Below are 24,299 nucleotides of genomic sequence, written 5' to 3'. Positions count from 1 at the left end.
AAAAAGAGTGACTTACAGAGATTTTCTGCCTGCTTCTTAAAATAATTCAACTAACTAGCATCTTGGCATCCAAAGCATTTCCTATCTCCTTTTGCTTTCACATTGTCTCTTTCTGGAAAGCAACAGGGGACAATGGTTAGACTGAATCTTCCAGGTCCCTGAAAGGCAAATTGAGACCAGACTGAACCAAAGTTCTCTGCAGGGGTTCTGCTGGCAAGATTGAAATTGCAAACCATCACCTGGGTCTCCTAACCCCTGGACAAGGGTCAGAAACCAAATTAAGTTGTTCCCTCATTACTTTTACAAATAAATGAAAGAAAGAGATGGCTGGCTTACTCTTTAACTTCCTTCCTTCCTCCTTTCTTGCCTGCCTGCCTGCCCTTTTCATGAACCCTTCAGTGAACACTTGTTGAGCACTTACTGTGTGCCAGGCATTGTGCCATGTACCTTGAGGACAAAGAGGGGTCATACAAGAGCCCTGCTCTTGATGATCTCACAGATCTCACCAATTGAGAGTTGATGCCACCCTCTGCAAATTTCTAAAGCTCATGCAAATTTCTTTGGAAGAAAAAGTCCCCTACCATGTAGGTTGGAGGGGTAAGGTTTGAAAAGAACAGAACCCAGCTGAACCTGTGACCCAGCTCTTTTGACTCCTTCCTGGCATACTGAGCAGTGAAAGGAAGTAACTAGTGAGGTGTGTTCCCAAACTCAGCATGTGTCCCAAGGGAGCTAAATTGCCAGGGGTTGAGGAAGGGGGGCTTTGGGATTTATAGCTTGGTGAAGTTGCTTGCCTGTCCTGGATGTCCCACTCCTGAGGCCAGTTTCCTTAAGTGTCAGTGGATCCAGGGCCCGCAAGGGTGATGACACACCCTCTGCCATGCACAGCACTGCTGGGGACCAACCTTTGCATCCATTCTGCAGTGTGTATGAACGTGCAGTGTGATGCACGTGCACGCACTTGTGCCCACACACACCAGCCACACCACAAACACACACAGCTCTAAACAACAGGCTTCTAGTGTCCTCCTATTACAAGGTGCTCTGTTGATGGCTCCTTGGAGCTTTAGAACCATGAGCACATGGCTGATGCACTCTTGCTGGCTACATCTGAGTGTGTGAGCACTCTTGGCCCACACCTCACCCTGCACTTCCAGGTGTGCTACCCAAGGAATACTCCATCTCTCTCTGTCACCTTTCCTTCTTTCTTTCCCTCTCTTGTTTTTTAAGCTTGGAATTCTATTCCTCTCTTTCTGTCTTCTGCCCCCGCATCTTCTCTCTGTTACTTTCACTTATCCCTGTGTCTGTGACTTCATCAGTAGTGTGTGTGTAGTTGTGCATGTATGCACATGTGTGCACGTGTGTGCATGTGTGCATGTTGCCCATTGTCTGGTTCTGGAGCCTGCTCTCACCTGCGTTCCTCCATCCTCCCTCCACCATTCTCTGATGCTCTAGAGTCCACCGTGGGTACAGCCGAGGATCACACAGCAATCCCCAGCCTCACTGAACCTCTCCTGGGAAAACCTCCCCACCTCCTCACCTTTGCCCATCATTCATTTCCTATCAGGATATTCCTGGGGGACTAAGACTCTGTCATCAGTGTAGTCCCCCATGGCTTCAGGATTTGAAGCAATGGAGTGGGCACAGTTATCTCAAGCACCCCGAGGGCAAGACCGGCAGGCATAGAGCTTACACAACTCCGTATTCACAGATAGACACACCTGAGCCATCAATCTAAGGAGGGAGGAGGCAGTTGTTTTCAGTAAATCTGGGCCTCGTGTGCTGGGGCAGATGCTGATGGAAATATCAGTTACTCCTCAGTGCTGGTTGATAGGGAACTGGTCGTGAAGCCCGGGACCCTCAGGTGGTGTGGCGCACTCGTGTCTTCATGCGTGACTGTGTCTGTGTCTGTGTTCAGGTCTGGCTCCCAGCTCTCCCTCGTTTAGTCCCCTATGGGAGCATCTCGCTCACCAGTCAGCCAGGTGCCTGAGGTAGAGACTTTTTGTGGCCTTGCTTTCTGTTCCCTTGGAGAACATCTGAGAAGAGCAGCTTTCTTCACCGGCCCATTGGGGTCTTGGGTGATGGCCTCCCACCTGGTCTGACAGGGGCCTGCGTCCTGCGGCAGCTGAACTGTAGACAGAGGCCAAGAGTAGACCCGTGAAGGGGCAAAAGAGACCCAGCAAGGCAGAGTGTGCTGATGACCCCCTGCTTCTGCAGAACACGTAATGCCTCCCAATTCGTCCATTCCCACTCCCCCCCCCCCCAATTCTGTGAGGTTAGGTGGGACGGGGGTGCCGTCTCCATTTGCCAGATGAAAAGTCCAAGGCCCAAGGAAGTCAGTAGAGTTGCCTGAGACCTCACGTATGTTTCTTGGCAGATCTAGGCCTCCAAAACCAGATACCTGGTCTCCTGTTCCCCATTCCTCTCCCTTCTCTTTACTCTTTTTAAACAACCAGTAAGTGACAGCATAGTGGTTAAAAAGCCTGGGCCCTGAATTCAGGCTCATGGGATCGAATCCTGGCTCTCTACCACTCTTCAGCTGACACACAGGTTTCGTAATCTCACTGTGCCATGATTTCCTCATAATGATGGTGCCTGCCCCATTGGGTGCTGGGGAGGCCTGACTGAAATAATGGCGCCTGGCAGGTGGTCAGCACTCTATGTTAGCAAGCGTGATCAGAATTATTGCTTGTCCTGAGGACTTACTGTTTCCAAGGCACTGCTGAGTTCACAGGATGCCCTACAGAAGTCTGTTTCCACCATCAAGCAGCTCAGAATCCCTCTGCTTAGGCCAGGCTTCCATGCACAAAGCCTCACTGAAAGCACAAGGGACATCTCATTAACAGCTATAATGTGAGGTGCAAACTGAGTGCTGTGTGCTGTGAGAGTTTGGAGGCTGGAAGTCCTGGAGGAGACTTCCTGGGGCTGTGGGAGGTGGGAGGGAGGCCTGGCCATGAAAGTCAATCCCAGAGTGGCAGAGAATGGGTTAAGGGCATCAGGCACAAAGGCTCTGGGGCAGAAAGGAGGCTCCCATTAGAACTAATTTATCAGGGCTGCTTGTAGAGCCAAACCAAGGCCTGCTACCTACAGGGACTTGTGCTTTGGGGGCAGGAAGTTCTGAAAGAGTTGCAACCATGAACACTTCAGGGCACAAAGTTGCTCCGGGATGACCCTGTGTTTTGCCGTCCCTGCAGGTGGGCTCCCAGCGGTTCAGCGTCAACATGCCCCACAAATTCGGTATCCACAACTATAAGGTCCCTACCTTCTGTGACCACTGTGGGTCCTTGCTCTGGGGCCTCTTGCGGCAGGGCTTGCAGTGTAAAGGTAAGACGCTCCCTGCCTTCCCCTCGTCCCCCACGCCGCCCCGCTTCCATGTGCTCCTTTTTCCTCCTTTTAAAAACTCTTTGTCTGTTTTTGTAGCCCAGAAAATAAGTTACAGATTTGGCTGGAGGACTGAGCACAAGCACTGGTTAAGCCTGTGGCAGTAACTCTGCACATTTGTTAAGCCATCTCTGTGCAGAAATGCATCTAAGACTTCATGGAGGAAAACTCTGAGAATGAAGAAGTCGTGACTCCACCTTTTAAGATAGTAAACTAGCAGGGGAGACAAGATGAGTGTTCACAAGTATGGAAGTAGTGTAAGGCAAAGATACGTTAGAGTGTAAAGGAAGACATATTTTTGGAATTAGGCCCTGGAGTAGGTAGGAGATATGAATTGGAGTTTTTCTATCAAGATCCAAGGTTTAGAGTTACTTTTGGAAGAGGACACGTAGAATGCTCTCATCTAAGTTACCTTACTGATCGTCCACAAGCCTGTGGTGTAGGTGATTTCTTCCCCATGTCCAAGAGGAGGAAACTGAGGCTCAGAGACTTAAGTAACTTGTCACATCACCCAGCTCGTGAACAGAAGAAGTAAGATTTGAAGCATGACTTTTGAATCTAGGATTATTTCCTCTGTTTCCAGCTGTGCCACCTGTGGACTGACTACTCAAATGGGCAGCACATGATGTGGAGAGATGGGAACATGTTCTTGGGTCCAGTTGTATAGGCTGGCCCAGCCTGTTTACTGAGTCGGGCAACCATGAACTATTGGGCATGGATTTCAGATGGAAATTATTTTAAAATGGCATTTTATTGTTTGTACTGAATATATTAGTGATGAAGTTCCATTATAGAAAAAAATTGGGAAAACAGGTAAAGTGAAAAAAAAAAAAAAAAAAAAACTGAGGACATGGACAGGTTGGTTATTGAACGGATCCCAATGAGAAGTTATGAGAATTGAAAATAAGGTAATGAGTGCAGTGGGAATAACAAGGAGGAGATTAACATAAGAGATATTGAGGATGAATAATTTATAGGACTTAGTGACCAGATCCATTGGGAGGACAGTGCTGGCACTCAGTAAGTTAGAGGATACAGGAGGGAGAACAAGTTTAGAGGCAAAGAGGGTGAGTTGAGCTTGGGACATACTAGCTTTGAGGGGCCTGTGGGAAACTTGCATGGAGCTGTCTGTGAGGCTATTGAACACTCTCATGGAAACTCAGGGGAAAAGTTTAAACTGAGCATTTAGTTGTGAGATTTTTCAGTGTCTAAGTAGTAGTTAAAGTCATAAAGTAGATGTCATTCACCAGGGCATGTACCTTGAGTATGAAGAGAGAAGACCCAAGGAGAACACTTTGGGGACCACCAACATCCAAAGGTAGACTTGCCAAGGCAATGAGAAGTGAGAACCTCAGAGGTAGGAGGAAAACTAGCAAGGGATGCCATGACAGAGGCCCAAAGAGTTATTTTTCTTAAAAAATTAATTAAAAAGGAAGTGATGCCGAATGCTCCCAAAAAGTTATATAGGGCATGAAGGGAAACACGGGTTTGGATTTAGCAATTAGGAGGTCATTAGTGAGCTTGGCAGGGGCTGTCCTGGTGGGTGGTGGGGTTGGAAGCCCAAGTGCAGTGGCTGAAGTGAGAGTGGAGGGTGGAGTACAGTGGGCACAGCGATAGTCTACAGCACTTTCAGACAGCTTGGCTGTGATGGCCAGGAAAGATCCACAATGGCTAGAGTACATCAAGGAGTGAAGGAAGTTTCTGTTGTTTTTAAGATAGGAGCTGTTTTCAGAATGCTTCATCTGGCCAGGAAAATGACAGTGCAAAAGGGGACATTGGTGAGCCAGGAGGGAGAGAGGATCATTGGTAGAGCAGGGACAGAGAAGGGGCTGGTCTTGGGGAGAAAGATGGAAATACTCCTCGGAGCCGGAGGAAAAGCCTGAAGGCCAGGCCTGAAAGCAGGTACATTTCAGTGTCAGGGGAAGGAAGGCAGGAGGAGGTGAGTGGGCAAAACGGTCATTTAAATTTTGAATCCGTTGAGGGAATTGCAACATGATTTTCCCTCATATTCTGACACAGGAAGTCTTTTTTGAAATCAAGGTGAGAAGTGGGGATATGGAAGGTGCAAGGAGGGTGATGAAGGTTGGAAGTAGCTACCGTGGGGACTGGAGACTTCCTGACCCTGGGCAGGAGGACACGCCACCTGCAGTGAATCCTGGGGTGCCCCGTGTGGCCTTCCCAGCACCTGTGGGGTGGGGAGTGCCGCTGGCAGGGTCCCCCATCTAGTGTTCCTTCCAGCCTGTGTCTCCTGGCAGGACCAGAACCTGCCTGAGGTCCTTTTTGGCATTAAGTGAGTGAAAACAAAAGATGAGGAAGAAAGAAATGGAGAGGGAATCTTGAATGTTTCTATCGGAGGAGTGATTTGGTTTTTGGAAAGAGGAGTGTGGTTGCCGAGAAACCCAGAGCCTGCTTTGGATGGGGCCCTGATGAAGTGATGTCTGGTTTTTAGTAAATATATTAATAATTGATCCACATAGGGAACCTAAGTAAAGACACCATCATCTCATAAATATTGACACTTTAAGAAAGCAGCCCAGACTCCCAGGCGTGTCTGCTGGGGCTGTGGATCCCTGGGTGGGCCTGGAAGGAGGCAGGGCTGAGGGACATCGTATTCGGAGCTTGTTCGGCAGGAAATGCTTTCGTGCCTGCTCAAGTAAAGAGTGGGGGAATGAGGAGGCCTAGAGGAAGGACATGTGTTCACGGGAGCTCAGAGAAACAGGAGTCAGTTCACACAGAGACCAGCAGGTGAAAGCTGCTCAGAATTCAGGGCCCCAGCCACAGGACACACTTCTTGCCTCTCCTGTCCCTCTGTTAGGGGGACTTGGTCCTTTCCTTCTCCTCCAGCTCCTAATTGCCTTCCATACCCTCATCTCCTTATCCTTTTTCACCCTCAAGTCTTTTTGCCTCTGCAGACTCCTTGCCCCGAGGAAGCCAGCATGGGCCCAGGGCAGGGGCCTCTTGTGCTGCTCTAAGTGTGTTTCTGCTGCTATGTTTACAGGGATAAAAATCAAGACTTGGTAACTCACCCGGGAGCACATAGTGGACTGGAATCTAAACCTGGGCCACCCCGGCCCCTGGGCCTCCTCCTGCTGGGGACTAGGCCAGGTTGTCACCTTTGCTGAGCCAGGCTCAGTCATCCTCCTGGCTGGAGTCCGGTCCCCGTGGTGGGAGAGCAGCCGCGTGGCCTGCCAGTCTGTGGCTCCAGCTTATGCCATTGCTGCTCCTGGGAGTAGGTTCAGGTATTGTCAGAGACAGATTCCTCAAGGGTGTTGGTGCACAAGGGAAGATCCACGAGATGTCCTGGTCACATCCCCTCCAGCTCACAATTGTCTGAGCCACCTAGATTTAAGCATTGTGTTTGTCCTCTTCCAAGGATTGTCCCTTTGTCAGCCAGGCAGGGGTAGCATGATGGCCCCTACTCTGCTGGTGGGGAAGCCAAGAACCTGGCCAGTTGGGCCAGTGCACAAGGTCATGAAACCAGGACCTGGGCCGTGGCCTGCGGAGGGCCCAGGCTCTGCCCTTGGGGGAGAGGGCTCAGAGCCCTGAGGTGGCTCACGGACAGGTGCTGGGCAACTGAACTCCTTATTTCAGGGGCAGGAAACCACTGGCACTAGGCAGCCAGCCAAGTCATCTACTACTTTCTTTTATCTTATCAAGTGCAAGTGTGTGCGGAGTTTCTAAGTCTCTCCAGACTCACCCGTGGGTCTATCTGAGCACCTCAACCATCGTCAGACAGTCCAGAAACCAGCTCCAAAGTGTCAGGCATTAACGTCATTAAGTCTATGAGGCATTTGAACACGTTTTGTTCATCACTTTGTTTTAACTCTGCTGCCTTTCCCAACCTGACTTTCCCCTGCACAGGGGGCCTGCCTGGGCCCTTTTCCCCTGCATTTTATTTTCCAGTTGGCTCATGGAGTCCTGTTATAGAGTCAGTCCCCGCTGGTGGGAAAGGCACCCAATATCTTATGATTCTGGGTTTCCATCTGTAAAGAAGCTGTAGGGTCTCTCCCCCACTGTGGCCTGGCCTCCGCCTGCCCACCCCGCCCCCGTTTCTCTTCTGCCCGAACCCCCAAGCTCGCATCCCCGGCACAGCAGCCCTCAAGTCACCAGGCACCAAGAGTCAATGTAACAGCAAAGCCAGATCTCCTCGCGCAGCTCACAGTCCACCCTCAGGCCGGTTGGAGCCCTGTTTCCCTGTCCCCAGCTGAGGGGCCCGCGCCTCCTGCCTGCCAGGGCCCTGACTGCAGCACGGGGCTGGGTAGGAAAGGTGTGCTGGGGGGGCCTGGCGATCCCTCCAGGGAATTGCTGACCGCCTGTCTCGTCCTAATGACCACTCTGCTCTGAGGCCCCTTCCGTGAGCTACGTGGCAGATGCCACGGTCTGCACTGTCACTTACTCTCCAGGAATGAGTGAAGAGCAGGTCATTTGGTTTGGGGCAAACTCCTTAGAAAGGTTGTGGCCTGTGAGGGTCACAGGCCGGGCACCTGGAGAGCTGTCCTGCTCCTGGTTCCATGGTTGCCGGGCTGGGCCATAGCGGCAGATCACCCGGCCTGGTGCCCGTGGGCTACCTTTGACTCCAGCTGCCCTGCTGCCTTCTGAGAGCAGGAATGAAGCTGGGAAAACCAGCACGGGCTCAGGGCAGCCGAGGAGCCACATAGACAGGAGAAAGGAAAGGGTTCGTTCCTTCCTTCCTTCCCTTCTTTTTTTTTTAAGAATCTGGATATTTTAAGGCATGAAAAAGGGTTTTTATTCTCATCATCTCTGAAAATATCAGTCCTTTGCCATCTCTTTTTCCAATTAGACCCTTTGCCACTACTTCAACTTTTATTTGTATTTTTAGAATTAAACGGCACAGGAAATGCAAGAATATATTCTCACTCTAAAAGATTCAAGCAAGAATTGTGTGTGTATATATATATACATATATATACAAATTATATCTATACATAACTATTACATTTGATTATTATTAAATGATAAATATTAAGTAATATTAAAGTCCTTTGTTATATTCTCTTTCCACTTCTGTCTCAGACTTAACTGCTATTAACAGTTTGTATGAGTCCTCTTAGGCCTTTTTGTGTGCATTTACTGCATGGATACTTACACACACACACATACACATACACACACACTGTATTAGTTATCTATAGCTTAGTGGCTTAAAACAACAAATTCTATCTCAGAGCTTCTGGGGGTCAGGAACTGGACACAGTGCAGCTTGAGGTCTCCCATGGGTTGCAGTTGAGCTGACAGTGAGGGCCGCAGTCTCATCTGAAGGCTTGACGGGAAGAGGATCCCCTTCTAAGCTCACTCCTGCGGCTGCTGCCCAGGCCTAAGGTCCTGGCTGGCTCTTGGCTGGAGACACCAGTTCCTTGCTGCATGGGCCTCTCCACAGTCCAAGTCACAGCATGGCAGCTGGCCTCCTTCAGAGCGAGCGGGGATGCCCACGACAGAAGCCACAGATATCTTTTTGTAACCTAATCTCAAAAATGACATCCCGTCCCTTTTGACACTTTCTGTTTGTTAGAGGATCAGTCACTAGGTCCAGCCCACACTCTGTGGGAGGGGATTACACAGGACATGAATTCCAGGAGGCAACATCACGGGGACCCTTAGAAGCTGCCTCTGCTGCCCCTGCCAAAATTGTGATCACTGTCTGTGTGGTCTACCTAGGATGCCCTTTAGAAAACTGGGACTCTTACCTCTCACTTTCCTTTTCCCTTCCTCTGCTTGCTTTTCCTCCACAGCACTTACCACCTTCTAATATTCCAAATTTACTTATGTTTGTTCCTCTCTCCATCAGAATATGCACTCCATGATTGGCAGGGTTTTTTGTTGCTGTCAGTTTTGTTCTCTGCTGTTTCTTCAGTGTCTAGAACAGTGCCTGGCACATAGTAGGCACCCAGTAAATATTTGTTAATTGAAACCTATAGAACCTATATGGTTCTATAATTTACTTTTCCTATTTCACAATGTATCTTGGAGTATTTCCAAATAAGTACATGAAAGTCTAGTTGATTCTTTTCAATGGCTGCCTAATGTTCCACAGTATAGATGTTCCATAGATTGAAGATTGCCCTAATAATGGACATTTACCCACTTCAGGGTTCTCACTACTTTAATTGATGCTGCTGCAAAAATCCTCAGATGCATCTTTGTGCACATGTATGACTCTTTACGCAGGGAAAGAACCCTTGTCTTTTTACTGTTGATGATGTTTGTTTTAAATGTTGATACTTTTTTGTTTCGTTGTTTGTTGTAAATCAAGCCATGGTAACTACTTTACCTTCTTTTGCATTGACATTTAATTTTGCATGCTCAGCAAAAGACTACGGTGAGTTTAGGATTTCTGTTACCTGCTATCTTTTGAGGTCTGGTCTGATAGTTGCCATTTATGCTGCCTAAGTGTCACTACTTTCCGTAGAGTAAGAATACCCTGAAAAGCATGTCAACCTGGTTTGTGCAAGGCATCATGGGGAACTGGGAAATAAAGCACAACTTTAGCCTTCTCGAAACTTGTACTCTATTTGGGCAATGAACAGGAAAAGTTATATAATAGACAACGACTCAAGCAGTGAGTCAGAAATAAGTGTAAGCAATTTATGGGCAAGAGAAGCCAACAGGTGCTGGGGAGGTCAGAAAAGGCTTTTTGATGGGTGTGGATTTGAGCTTTGATAGGAGAAGAACTGGATAGGAAGGGGTGGGGGCGGGAGTACATTCTGGATATGCAACCAGCAGTAAGGAGAGGTCAGGGAAGTTGGAAGCCGTTCAGTGCTCAGCACTGAAATGTCACAAGAATCCTTTGCAGTAGCATCCGGCAATGCCTAGGGGCTGTCGTGAATGCCCCTCGTCATGTAGGAAGGTTGATGGCAGATCCAGTCAGGGTTTTGGTCTGAGGAATACTGGGTAGCGGACATCTGGCTAACCGTCATCCCTGGAAAGCTTTAAGGGATGGCTTCAGTGTGACCAAGTTTCCCAAATCATCTTCTGGTGACTGTTTGGTGCCTCAGCGTGACCCCCAGGGAATGCATTGCCACCCCTCTAGCCTCTTTCTTTGAGTCCTTCGCTCTTCTGCCACTGCCAACTTCCATTACACAATTGGACAGCTTCCTGTTTGCTATGGTTTGTTCTCTTTGTAGCCTGACCTGAAATTAAACCATTTGCCCAGGCTCACCCTCGAGGGTTTAATACCTTAACGTAAAGAAATGTCTTAATGTCTAACAGGTACCTGGGCCATCAGAAGTGGCTTTGTCATTGTCCTCAGACCATCTGCTTGCTCTGGAAGAGTTCCCAATAGCCTGCCCTGCCACGTTACATTCCTAGCTTTAATATCAGCTTCCCAAAGGATGGGAAACTGGAAACAGAGTTTTCCAGAAGAAACATAGAATGTGCTGTGTGATAGAAAATGAAGGTCAGCGTGCCCTAACCCTGGTCCGTCCCGAGGACGACCAAGCACGTTTTGGGTGCACAGCAAATACCTGAGTAACGATAGAATACCGATCCCCCTTTTAACAGTGCCCCAGGCAAAGCTGCTCTGTTTCCTCCCAGGACCCCTTCATCCTGGTGAAATCAGCTGAAAGTGAACATCAGGAGCAGCCTGGGACTGTGAGCAGCTGGGAGGCCCAGGACTCCTGCCCTTTGCCTGTGGAGTGATTTGGTTGGTCCTCGTTGGCTGTGGAACACCTCGGGTTTCTTCTGGCCAGCTGGCACATCCACTTTCTTTTACCTGTTTGCAGCCAAGGAGGGGGCTCCTTGGCCAGCTGTGTGCTCCACATTTCCAGATGCTCCTTCAAAGTCACTGTCTCATGTCATCCGCTTTAATTGCTGGATAGTCAGGACATAAATATATGTGTGTGTGTGTGTATACATATTTACACATTAAGACAATTACATAGTCCTCCCAGGGGAATAGCAGAGTATTAAAAAATAAAAAGAGAAGTCCTCAAAGACCATTTCTAACTGCTGAGCAGCCAGTCCAAGTTCCTTGTTTTTGTGGAGATGGACAGGTCTGGCCTTTTAACACCAGAGGGCGCCAGCGGTTAAATTATCTAGACACGTTGTCCTGCCAAGAAATTCTTTCTTAATTTGCCTCCTTTATTCTTGTCCTTTCTGTCACCTCACAGAGAGGCAGAGAGAGGGCTTTCATGGGGTCGGTGGGCAGGAGCAGGTAAGGGGAACTGAGTGTTACTAAGGGGAGTGGGACAGAGAATTCAGAGCAGAGATGTGGTTTTCCCAAGTCCACAGTCTCATTGATGCCAGTTTTTTATCTAGAGCCTGAGGATTTTCAAGCAGTCGTTAATAATAACTCAGTTACTCAAGTCAGTGCCATGCCCAGCAGTGATGGTGTTTTCTTGTTTCTCTGTGTTATTTAAGAAAGCTACCTCTACGCCCACCTCTGCTTTTCAGGTGACTTCAAGCCTGGGGTGGTGGGGGGTGGGGGTGGTCTCTGCTGTCCTCCCCCAGGCCAGTGACCAGGTCATCCAGGGCAAGCAGGAGGTCTGACTCATCCTACCTGGTTTGTTCCAGGAACCGTGGATGTGCTACACCAAAGAAAAGAGTGATGTGGGCAAAATAAAGATGTTCAGCCGTGGCCTTTGTTCCTTTGAAATTAGATTTTAGGAGGTCTCGTTCCCTCTGCTCATTCTCAGATGAGCGTCTTGACAGGCTGTACTTTGGGCATCCCTCTCTCGGTGATGTTCAACATCGTAGGAGAGTAATAGTGTGAGCTGGACACGTGCTACCTGTGTGGGTCCAGAATCCAGGTGAACATTCTTCAGATAAACCCATCAAGTTCTTCTGTCGTCACTGTTCTGCTCCCAGAAAGAAAATGTAAATGTGATACTTATTTGTTTATCCATATCTAATATATAGAGAAAGAATGACTAGAAGAAAGTAGCAAGAAAGTAGCTAGAAAGTTAGCAGAGGTTGTCTCTGCCTGGTGGTTTGATGGGTAGTTTTATTTCTGTGTGATGGGATGATGGGTAATGTTGATTTTTCTCTTTATGTTTTTCTACATTTTCCAAATTGTCAAATGAACACATATTACTTTTACAATCAGGACCAAAGGTAATGTTTTAGGCTGTGTGCATTTGGAAGTCTCTCCGTGTCTCCTTACAGTCTGCAAGATGAACGTTCATCGACGCTGTGAAACCAACGTGGCTCCCAACTGCGGGGTGGACGCCAGGGGAATTGCCAAAGTGCTAGCCGACCTAGGCGTCACTCCAGACAAAATCACCAACAGTGGCCAGAGGAGGAAAAAGGTAACTGGCTGTTGGGTGAGTCTCTGGAGTGCTTCGTGACCTAGTATCTCTGTGCCGGCTCTCTGAGGGAACGAGGTTGTAAGATTTCTGGATCCAGGAGGTTTCTGGCATTCACTCAAATCAGTGTGTGCTTAAATTTTCTTTTTTTGAAAGAGGCCAGGCAGGTAACAGAGATGTCTTCTTCAATTTCAAAAGTGGGGGGAGAACAAACAAGCCTCAGGGATTATATAGTTGGTAGAGAAACTTAACCGTTGAGATGACGACTTTGAAATTCCCTCTAGAAAAAAAAAAATGACTTTGGATGAAGCAATGTACTTCTCTGCCTTCAGAACTGGCATGAAAGCAATGTCAGTGTCTGAACTTTGTCCCCTGGTGTCACTGTAATGGGGGTGGATGAATAAAGAGCTGGAGCCACATTCTTTTCTAGGGAGGAAGTCAAGAAGATTGTGTTAGTCTACCAGCACTCAGCTACCCAAGGAATATTGTTAAGGTCCACGACATGAAACATCTGGGTCTTTCTTTGGAGACCAAAGCCTGTCTCTATTCATATGTCATTCTGAATATCAGTGGGAAAAGATCCGTTTGCTAAAATGTTATTTTGATAAGTCAGAGCCCACAGATATAAATAAACCTAAAGCATCCCTAGCATTTCGTTTGCAGGCTCTTCTTTAGCCTTGGTGACTAGCCTAGAAAATCTAGGAAGCCTTAGAAAAAGTAAATAATGAGATCAGAACCATGTTTACTGAGCAAGAAATCCCAGTGTTGGGGAGGGTGGGGGCAGAGAGTGAAGTGGAGAGTGGCCCTCACTGCCCAGTGTCAGGCATTCTCAAGCTCTTTTCTGGAAAAGCATGCCTGACTCTAGATGCCTGTACAATCTTGACTCCTAAATATCTTCCCTGAATTTTGCCCTGCAATACCTGCTGAAGGGCCCTTCATTTCCCAGGCATCTTCTTTTAGAATCTGCACATGCTTTTCCCTTGTACCTCTCCAAAGAGCCTTTTCCTTTGAATGGGAAGGTTGGATTATTTTCATCTTCTTAACCTCTCCTTCTTCTCTACCTTCCCAGTAAACCAAGTTGTTTTGCAAGGGTTGAAGAAAATACTCTCTTCTCACTGGTTGTTAACCATGGGATGTTGTGCCTCTGGTGGCCTGGCTCAGCTCTGTAAATGCTGATGGTGAAAACAGGACTTCAGTTGTGGACGCGAGGAACTGGAAGTACAAGCAGCATGCCACCCTCCAAGAATGCCAGGGTCCTTGCAGAGGCTGATTAGCAAATGCCATGGGGCGGTGATGTTGGACACATAGATTTGTGATCTCTGAAGTCCTTGGCAGAGACATCATCTCTTCTCTTTTCCCGAAGTAAATTAAGGCAGAACCTCTATTCATTGTTGTGAGAAAACAATACCTGTTCTCTCCCCAATACTTACACAGGCTATAATGCTCGTAGCCAGACTACATCTGCCTATCTTGGCATTGGGGCAGGGAGGGGAGCTGGTGGTAGGAAACCAACATGGAGAAATTCAGAAAGGGACAGAGTAGAAGATGAAGGGGTGCAGTCTGCTAGTTGGTTGCTGTGATGCTTCTGGTGCAAAAGCTGGAAAAAGCCAAGTGAGAAACTGTAGTGACTTAAGTTAGCAAGAGAGGACGGGAGAGAAGCCCCTCGGTCAGCAGCTGAAAGGAACTTCAGCTTACTCGATCAGGCTTACTGGAACCGTGATGTGCTTTATATCACCTCCACACATAGCCCGTCATGCAGAAACAGTGCGTGTGCACAGCTAGTGGATGAAGACGAAGGGAGCAGACATGCTGTGATCTCTTAGGCCAGAGCATTGATTTTTTTTTTTTTCTGTTTGAAGAAACCTTATTTATTGTATATTATTGATTAGCATTGAACTCATGGCCAACAACACTAAGACTCTTGCCTGAATAAAGCTTGTCTAATACACATATTTTCTCTGTAACGCACATCACAGTCTTCTTGTTCTTCGGAACACTGGACAGCACTTCAGCACTAAACTTAGGAGATATTTTAAGTTACAAAATCACTGACAAAACACAAAAATGAAAAATATGACTCTAAATGTACTGCAAAAAGGACACTTGTTTATAGAATGAGAGCTAAAAACAAGAGAACACAGTGTTGCCTTGTTTGATCTCAGCTGGGAATGTGCACATTGGATAACTCAATTTTTTTGCCATTCTATGCAACTCTATGAATGACCGGGAAAGCATCATGACTATCGATCTGGGGATTACAAATAAATTTGAATACATGAATTTGCAAATATGAATAATGAAACTCAATTGTATTTTTTTATTTCTTCTCCCATTTTCTCCATTCTTTCTTTCTCGAACTCTGATTCAATGTCCTATTAGATGTTGAGCTCAAGGTTCATATTTTTTTTTTTTACTTTTTAATTTAATTTATTTTAATATCAAGAACTCTTTGTTATTCTCAGATTGCTCCTTTGTAGCATTTGTTTTAATTTGTGCAGAGCACTGATTTTAATGGCAACTTAAAACGGATATGCCAGCATCTGTGCAGGAGAAGATGCTTCATTGGGGGTGTCCTACTAAAATTCACCAACAAATATCAATGCATCTGAAATTACTTATTGGGCACCAATTAAGTGAATCATTTTGTGCCATTCACTGGGAGGCAGATACAGATACTAGACAGGATCTCATCGATAAAGAACCTATAGTCCACCCAAGCAGAGAGCCCCACACAATATACACAGAAAGATATTATTAATGATATAAAGCTGAATATGACAATGGATAAATGCCTGGCAGGTGTTAGAGATAGGTGTCACATTGCTTTGGATGAGGTGACTTGGATTGCTTAAATTGACAGAGGGAGGCTTGATGGAGGAGGTGGAGTCAGGCTTTGCTATAGAATAAAAATCAAATGAACAGAAATCTCTTGTTTTCTACCCTGTGGTTGGTAAATGAAAGCTTGAAACTGTGGACATCAATTTAACAAAGTCTGTTGTGCGCCAGGAATTCTTATAGCTCTTGGTATAGAATCTTGAAGCCTTTGGCTTCGGGGAAACTCGCAACCCTGCCTTCTGATGCCTCTCTGCCTTCTCTCTCTGTCTAGCTCATGGCTGGTGCCGAGTCCCCGCAGCCTACTTCCGGAAGCTCACCATCAGAGGATGACCGATCTAAGTCAGCACCCACGTCCCCTTGTGACCAGGGTGAGACCCTCAGATTTGCTTCCGAACCTCTGGGCTCTCTCATTGGAAGGACTAAGGAGCGTCAGGCCTTTCCGCCCAGAACGGGCTTATTAGCTGAGACAGCCAGCAGCCCTGGAAGGCTTTAGACTCCCTTTCTCTGTTCATTTAATAGTTGTTCTTTTACTCTATAAGGATTTCTTGAGTGCTAGGTGCTAAACGGCTGCACCTGTCTTAAATTCCTCCCATGCCAGGGCAAGAGAGAAAGGGCATGTGAGGTTGTAGCCCTTTCTTTTCCCCTGCCTCTCCCTGCTTCCAAGAGCAGGGGAGAGAGTGGGGTGCAGCCCCAGTGGCTGGTCCTAGACATGTTGGGGCCCCTTACTTGCATTTTGCCCCCATTCCCTCCTGCCTGTGATCATCACACCCAAATCCCAAGATCAGGTCATGCACTGTGGCTTGGGTGTGGGGAAAGGACATCTCCCATCTGGGCCTTTGGATGGGGGGGATGGGGTGGGCAGGTGGATGATTCCGGAGAAGAGACTGTAAGAAGTGGGGAGGAAGCCAGCTCTGCACCCAACTCCTCTAAATCTCAGCTCAGAGGTCTCCTTCTTCCCCTTAAGAATACGCTTAAAATAACAAAAGGCTCTGAATTGCACAGGCCTCCAAGAATGCTGAGGCTGAGGAGGGGCTTACACACTAGAGGCCTTCACTCTAGACACCCCCAGAAGGGACGCCTAAATGTACTAGCAAAATGGTGTCTTCATTTCCCATAGCCCTTCTTCAATTTCTAAAAGCACTTTTGTATTCGTTGTCCTCATTTGATGCTCACACCAACCCTATGTTGGTGCCACATCGTTACCCCATGTTATAGGACAGTTATAGGACAGGAAGTAGAAGGCCAGAGAGTTGGAAAAGTTTATGCCAAAGTCAGGATCCAAGTTGGTGGTGGGGGTGGGAATGTGCCCTCCTGGCTTAGGGACCCCACTCTCAGAATCCATGCCGCCCAGCCCTCGCTGAGAATGATCACTCTGCCCTTCTCACCCAGGAGTAAACAGAACAGCTTCACGGTTGGTGTACCAACCCTGAGGCCATGGAATAATTGTTCTGCGTCCCTCATCAGGCCGCTATGATTCACTATCTACATTTAGACTCTGCCTTGTTCCAAAAGAGACTTGACCCATTCAGAAGTAATCTGACAGGACTCTGCAGGTATTATCCTGCACCATTTCCTTTTTTGATGCTGAGACCTCCTTTGGAGGCTTCAAGGATACAGGATCATCTAGTAACGAGACCCACAGTGAGAGTGAGGCCACCACGGGTTCTTGTCCTGGCTCCTGCCTGACGTGTGCTGTCTGGCTTTGGCAGGACCTCGTGCCTCTCAGGGCCTCTGCCCATCCCCAGTCAGTGAAGGTACCTGTATTGCCCGCCAGGGATGTGAGCACACTGGGTGTGAAAGCCCCCTTAGCAGAACACAGACTTGTGGCAAACAGGCATACGGCTTTTTCTCTCCTTCCTCCATTGTAAGAAAACATGGAAGAACAGCCTCGAGCTTTGGTATCCCCAAACACCCAACACTTATGTTCCAAAATCTACTTAATAACCAGCCTCGGAGAGACTTTAGCTCTATGCTGAGACTGAAAAATTCTACTTAGTTAATAGAAAGTGATCATTAGATAACTGCTTAATTGATGGGGGGTGGGTGTTGTCTGTAGACTCAGTAGTTTTTCCCTCACCCCTCCCCACTGCTCCAAGGCCTCTCAGAGCAGCCAAACTCAGGATCAGAGAGAAGAGCTGTGGATTCCTTGAATGCGCTCTGATGGGCCTCAGTCCATCCTAACAGAAGCCGAAGACCTCTTTATGTCAAGCAACTCTGATTCTGATTCCAAAAGGTTGCTAGTCCCTGCTCCCTAACTGTAATCCCAGTTATTCACGAGCATATTTTAAAATGGAATTAGGCTTGAGATGCCCATTTTTACACAGAGGAGTGTGTGTGTTAGTGAATGAATAGCTAAGGAGAAAGCTGCTTCAAATAGAAAAAGTCAAAAGGTCATCCAACCTTATCATCCCCAGGTAATTCAAGTCACATACGGTAGGGGGGCAGGGGAGCTGCCCCAGAATTGTGAAATGGTGCTGAGGAATTCTTGCAGTGTCTGAAATAAATTTACAACATATCACTCTGGGAAGCAATTCTTTTGTTAATGATAAGCCCCATTGCTCATTTTGTTAGATAACCTTGCCTGAGATGGGTAATTAGTTAAAACCCAGCGACAAGGCCAAGTGAGGTCCTTCAGAAGGTAAAAACTTGCTAGTCCCAGTTGTTGAAATAATTATATCACTGATGATGATGGTGATGACTGCTCTCAATGATTTGTTATCCCAGTCTTCAAAGGAAACACGAAGGCTACCTGTTGGCTTTCTGACTTTGCAAATTTCCAGAAAAGTCCCAGGTTCTTGCAGGACAACCAGAGTAATGGAATAGGCAACTAGCCTAGCCACAGTGGCTTTTCTGAGAGGTGTCCTGGCTCCGGGGTAGTCAGAGGGAGTTTGCTGGCCAGTGTACTCCCCGAGGGCAGGGACTGTGTCCTTCTCCTCTCTGTGGACCTAGCCTGCTGTTCTTTAGGTGCCCGTGAAACTGTGTGGAGCCAATGAACGGACAAATAAAGAGAGGCCACATGGCATCTATTGCTATGAAGATAGGGAGAGAGAGGGTCAGGCACCTCTAGGGCCGAGAGCTCCTGGGGGAAATTCTGAGTATCGGGTGCAAAGGGGAAGGGTTCACGAGGTGTGTGCTAATGCACTGTCTTGCCACCCTTGATCCTAGAAATAAAAGAGCTTGAAAACAACATCCGGAAGGCCTTGTCGTTTGACAACCGAGGGGAGGAGCACCGGGCAGCCTCGTCCGCCAATGGCCAGCAGGCAAGCCCTGGAGAGAACGGGGAAGTCCGGCAGGGCCAGGCCAAGCGCTTGGGCCTGGACGAGTTCAACTTCATCAAGGTGCTGGGCAAAGGCAGCTTTGGCAAGGTAGAAGTGCCGATTTTCTCTACCCGCGGGCACTGCCTCATTTGTTTGATCTACGTTTAAGCTGTGGACATTTCAACCTGGTCTTGTTTTCTTCCTTGTTGAGTGGAAATGACCTGAGGCCAAGCAGAAAGGAGGCCTTGTTCTGCTGCTTATTAGCTATGGGGCTTTAGTGTAGTCATTTAACCTCTTTAGGATTCAGTTGTCCTCATTTGTTCAATGGGGACAGGAAGCAAGTGAGATAGCAGGTAAGAAAACACTTGGAAAAGTGTGCTTGGCATTCCATTATCAATAATAGCAACAATACATTTCTTCCTTTCTTCAGAGATGGAGTTGAAATTCTATTTTTAAGTCATTATGAAGACTTGGAAAATGAACTTTAGAATCTTGGCCCTCATTGAACTTAGGGTTCAAAGCAAATCTTAGCATTTATTGCTTTGGAAATTCAGTGTTGTTTACCTGCCTTCTCTGGCACTTACAAATGTTTTATTTATTCTCTGGTGACAAGAGAATGAGAATAATCATCTCATGTCTGGGATCAGGGTTCTCTGCCCTCAGTGCCATTTGCCGTTACCAGCTAATTCGGCGAACAGAGTGATGTGGGCTGTGGATACAGAGTGTGCCCGATAAAGCCTTCATGGTGATCAGCCAACTATCTGGTGTCTTGGAGAGATGGGAAAACCACCCCTGTTCATTTTAGAAAGAAGATGGGGGGGCAGAGAGCAGAGGAAGCTTCATTTTTAGCTGAGACTTCTGGGTCTCCCCTTGTTCTTCTCGAGCCGTGCCTGGTTATTGATCCTGAGAACTCCCAGAGCTGAAGGCCAGGCATCCGGCTCTTGCAGATCCTGGGGGTCGCGTGCCCTCGCATGTCCTGGGTCCTGGAAGCAGCAGCCTGTGAGTCAGTCAGCAGCCCACCCATGGGCCCCGTCCACTTCTCTCGCGTTCAAAGGGAAGGACTTTGTGAACCCCTCAGGGGACAGGGCCTGGTTCCCAGCCATCTCACCTGCCCCTGTCTCATCCCGAGAGCCCCACTGCGGGAAGGAAACTGGAGTTCGCTTAAGTGGCCCAAAGGCTGAAACAATCACATTCTTTAGAGACAGACCCCAGTGCCCTGGCTGGGCCTTACTCTGGGCTGAGAACTCGGCCCGAGCAGGGCTTGGTATAATTTTGAGCCAAATTCAAGGGAAACAAGCAGACTCAGAGTTTTCAGGTTTCCATATGGTGTAGGCAGGATGGGAACTTTGATGACTCGGGAGCAATTAGGTTGTTTCTTGAGTTTCTTGGGAAAAATTGTGGCCAAAGTTTAAGCCAGTTTTAAAGTGTTTGTCTTCTATGTGGGTGATGAAAATCTTTCAGGTTAGCCTTATGAATTCCCTCATTAAGTTGCTGCATTTTTGCGTTTTGCTGTGACAACTTATACTGGAATACTGTACTTAGGAGCTAGTTATTAGAAAAGAGACTTGACATTTATAGGGGAACAAGTGTAAAAATATCAAAAGATAGGAACACTTTAAGAAAGTAGAACTCTTATTAGCTCTCTGGATCACGAATCAATTTCCCAGCTTTAAAGCTAATAAAGAAACCAAAAAGGAAACAAGGACAGACTCAACTATAAAAAGATGGATGATTCTGTTCAATAGAAAAAAATCACAGAAAATCGTAAAGCAGTCTTAGAAAAACCTTTGCAGCAAATCAAGGGTTAATATTTTTATGTACCAAGCTCATAGAAATTGGTAAGGAAATAATAATATGAAACCATAGGTAAATAGACAAAGGGGACAGATGAATAATTCAAACAAGAAATACAATTGGAAAACAAATATTTAAAAAAGTTTCATTGCAAGCTGAAACAACGTCAAGGTAACATTTCACACCTATTAAATGATCAAAAAGTCTTTTTAAGTGAAAAAACACCCCACATTAGTAAATTTCCATGAAATTAAAACATGCCTACATTGCTGGTGGCAGAGTATGTTTGCATATTCTTTTTGAAAAGCACTTAGGAAATGTGCATGAGAAACTAAAAAAAAAAAAGTTTTTAAAAAAAATATTACCCCTATAATCCACTCTGACAATTCCTATCTGAAGGATGTGATCTAAAGAAAAGAAAAAAAATTGTATGTACAAAAATTCTCAAGGTAATTTGTTTATATAATACTTAATGATCAGATTGAAGTATCTTATGAGGAAAAGTGTTTACTTAATGATCAGATTTAACTTAAGTATCTAATATGAGGAAAATTGTTAAACCGTAGTACATTTACTTGAATTATCAACCAAGATAACGATGGAGAGCATGTAGAAAAAGAAGCTAATGAAATAATGTTCAATTAAAAAAAAAACTAGAGTATATTTGCTTTCCTGTAACCACAAGTATGACAAATGTAGATGCACATATGATATGCATTTTGAGCTTCTCTTTTCTTTGCCTGGGCACTATGCTGGATTAAGAAAAGCAGTAGCTGAATTAGGATGTTGGTTTTGGTAAACGGTTTTTAATGCAGTTATAACATTTAAAATTTAAAAAGGAAAAGAAATGGAATTAGCTTTTAAAGTGTTTATTACTGACTTGTATCTCTTCTCTTGGTTCCAAACGTGAATAGACTGATGGGGGCAATTTGGATTGATTACAGGTCATGTTAGCAGAACTCAAGGGTAAAGATGAAGTATATGCTGTGAAGGTCTTAAAGAAGGATGTCATCCTTCAGGATGATGACGTGGACTGCACCATGACAGAGAAGAGGATTTTGGCTCTGGCGCGGAAACACCCCTACCTAACCCAACTCTATTGCTGCTTCCAGACCAAGGTAGGTTTGGGCAACTCAGCCATCTTGGGTAACTCTGCTGCACACAGTGGTATCTTGATTATCAGATAAAACATCAATTATAGATACTTCACATTCTTCTCTCAAAGACCTCATAAAGTAGAATGGATTTTACCCTTGAAAAGACCAGTTTATATTTGAGCAGCTTCCTCTTTTTTTAAGGGCATGGAATTTTCCACCGAAGGTTGTGCTTGTGAAAGGAAGAGAGAGCAGTAGAACTCTTGGCAAATGTGGCTGGACAGAGCCAAATGGCGAAACCCAGCATTTGCTTGATGGAAAAACCAACAGGCGTGGTTAGTCCTTGCTCAGCTCCTAACTTTCTATCACTGGGCAAATCACTTCACCTCTATATTGCCTTCAGATCAAATGAAAAAGAGTAAAGGCCACCCTAACTGCTTTTAGCTTGTGTAATGTCATATGGGGTAAAGGATGTGAAAGAATGCTTAAAATTTCATAGTGAAATACAGATTTCTAACTGACCACCTAGGTGCCTAGGAACCAGAAGGTGGCAGTAAAGAAACAAAGATAATCTGTAACTACAGTATGGAGTCTGACCTTTGAGGATCATAACTGAATTGTTACTTCTTTTTAGTAAAAAGACAAGAATTGCCAGCATTCATCACAGAGCTCTTGTTTTAGTCATCCTTTTGGGGGAAAAAATTATTTAAGGATGCCTTACTGATTTGTGACCCTTCGTTTCTTGGAAAGGCGAAGGTTCCTCATCTTAAACTCCTACCTGTGCCCACCTGGAGCCCAACGGTGGAGCCCCAGGCGAGCCCTTGCTCCTTGGCCCACTCTCACCTCCGCGTCGCTGTGAATGCCGCTCCTTCCACTTCGCACTCGCCAATCACTCATTTGGTCATTTGGCAAACGTGTATTGAGTCCTTCCCATGTGCCCGGCCCTGTGCCAGGTATTGGAGGTATAGTGGTGAGCAAAAACCAGTCCCTGACCTAGGGGAGTTTACAATCTCTCTGGTATAGAGTTTCCCAAAGGGAGTTTCTCAGAGCCCCAATCACTTGAGAAGCTGTAAGAATGAAGGACTCTGTAGCTCAGAAGTTTGGGAGATTGCATTGTTGACCTTTCAGAGATTCTTAACACACATCTCCCCAGGGAGCCCTGCGGTGGGGGTGAGGGGAGATGACTAACTTTGTTTAGTCTACTGTTTCCTGATGTATTTCACCCCAAGCCTCCCCATCCCCACCACACACAACACCTATTCCACATTGAGAAACCCTGATCTAACTGGAATGTTTCCTACCCCTCTGATTTCTCAGGGGCATAAGAAATTTCCTCTGAAATCATTCTGCTCATCCTTCCAGACAAAAGTAAATCCCTTTGTCTTAGAGGTCCCCATTCAATAAGAATCTCCCCCTTTTCTGAACAACTGCAGGACTTATTAGCTATACTTGTTTTTGGTGTGGGTTTTGTAATGCCTAATATTTATGGGTTTCTGCGTATGTGTATGTGGACACACTCAGCATCCAACGTGAGAACAGGCTTAATGATGAGGTCAACTTTCCTCTTTCCTTCACTAGAGCATAATTCTAGATTAATGAGAAGTGGAGAAGTGTGTCTTCTGTGTCTTTATCATCCATGGTGCTTAACACAGGGCCTCACGTGTGGTAGGCATTCAAAATCAGAATCCGGGGGTTAGAAAATTTTTTTAACATCATCTCTTCTACTTACTCTTTTTTTTTTTCACCAGCAAGAAAACCCTGTTTCAGAGAAGTGAAGCCTTCTGCCCACAGACACTCTGTGTTGGCAGAGGCAGGCCTGGGGTCTGGTTTCCAGGACGGGACCCTGCACTGTGGCCCTGGGTGAGGGAAGCCGCCCACTTCCCCTGCCCCCCAGCAGGCAGCTGCCCCCTCACAGGCTGAGGAGGGTTCCTGGGCCGGAGCTGCACTGGCCTTCTTTCTTTGGACACATTGCCAAGAGGGCCAACGTCCTAGGAAGGGCCCAGCCCAGTGGTGGAGGCCTCTTAGAGCTTCTGTACCTGGTGGGTCCTGGGAAGCTACAATCAGGGGTCGACGTTCCCAGCCCTCTTGGTGAATGTGGGAGGGACGGTCAGTAGTCATCTCCTTTGTGCTTGGCAGAATATATTATTTTACAAATAATTGTAAATTATTTGTAAATCTGTAAATTCATTAGCTTACACATGAAAGGAATCCTATGAACAATCATTATTTTATTAACCTCCTGTCACAGCCCAAGAGGACTTTTGCAGCCAAAGGACTACAGAAAGCACCGGACATGTTCTCAGACATGCGCTTTTATTTTGGGGGCTTAACCACAGTGTGGGAAGTCGGTCACATTGCCCTGAATTCAGGAGCTGCTCTGAATGGCGGCAGGTCCCGAGCTCAATGTGAAGATATTTTGCAAAAGCAGGGGGTGCCAGGGAGTGGTGTATAGGGGTTAGGACAAAGACATTCAAATGGGTATGAGAGGAGCGGGGGTCTTGTGACATAGGGAGGGATGATTGTAGTCAACAGGGATGAGGGGAGGATTATAGATTATCTTGTAGATAATAGTACCTCAGGGAGTTTCAGGAGGGAGGCAAGTTATGGCCAGAGGCCTGATTTTACAAGGAGGGTGGGTCAAACCTTAACTGTCCTAGGTCAAGCAAGCAGCTGTGTGCAGA

The 24,299-nt window shown here is 46.6% G+C and overlaps 1 protein-coding gene across 5 annotated transcripts in view; it reads left to right on the top strand.

The window, feature by feature from the left end:
- PRKCE (protein kinase C epsilon) overlaps nucleotides 1-24,299 on the top strand; it is a 517,101-nt gene that overhangs the window by 317,853 nt on the left and 174,949 nt on the right. For all 5 annotated transcript variants that reach the window (XM_037807299.1, XM_037807298.1, XM_037807301.1 and 2 more), the window contains 5 exons: nucleotides 3,192-3,321; nucleotides 12,499-12,641; nucleotides 15,745-15,841; nucleotides 18,639-18,838; nucleotides 21,469-21,642. In XM_037807299.1, coding sequence (XP_037663227.1) covers nucleotides 3,192-3,321; nucleotides 12,499-12,641; nucleotides 15,745-15,841; nucleotides 18,639-18,838; nucleotides 21,469-21,642 — 744 coding nt within the window. The remainder of the gene's footprint in view (nucleotides 1-3,191; nucleotides 3,322-12,498; nucleotides 12,642-15,744; nucleotides 15,842-18,638; nucleotides 18,839-21,468; nucleotides 21,643-24,299) is intronic.

Source organism: Choloepus didactylus, chromosome 17 (genome assembly GCF_015220235.1).
Source record: "Choloepus didactylus isolate mChoDid1 chromosome 17, mChoDid1.pri, whole genome shotgun sequence".
Lineage (NCBI taxonomy): Eukaryota > Metazoa > Chordata > Mammalia > Pilosa > Megalonychidae > Choloepus > Choloepus didactylus.
This window is presented reverse-complemented; position numbering and strand designations above follow the sequence as displayed.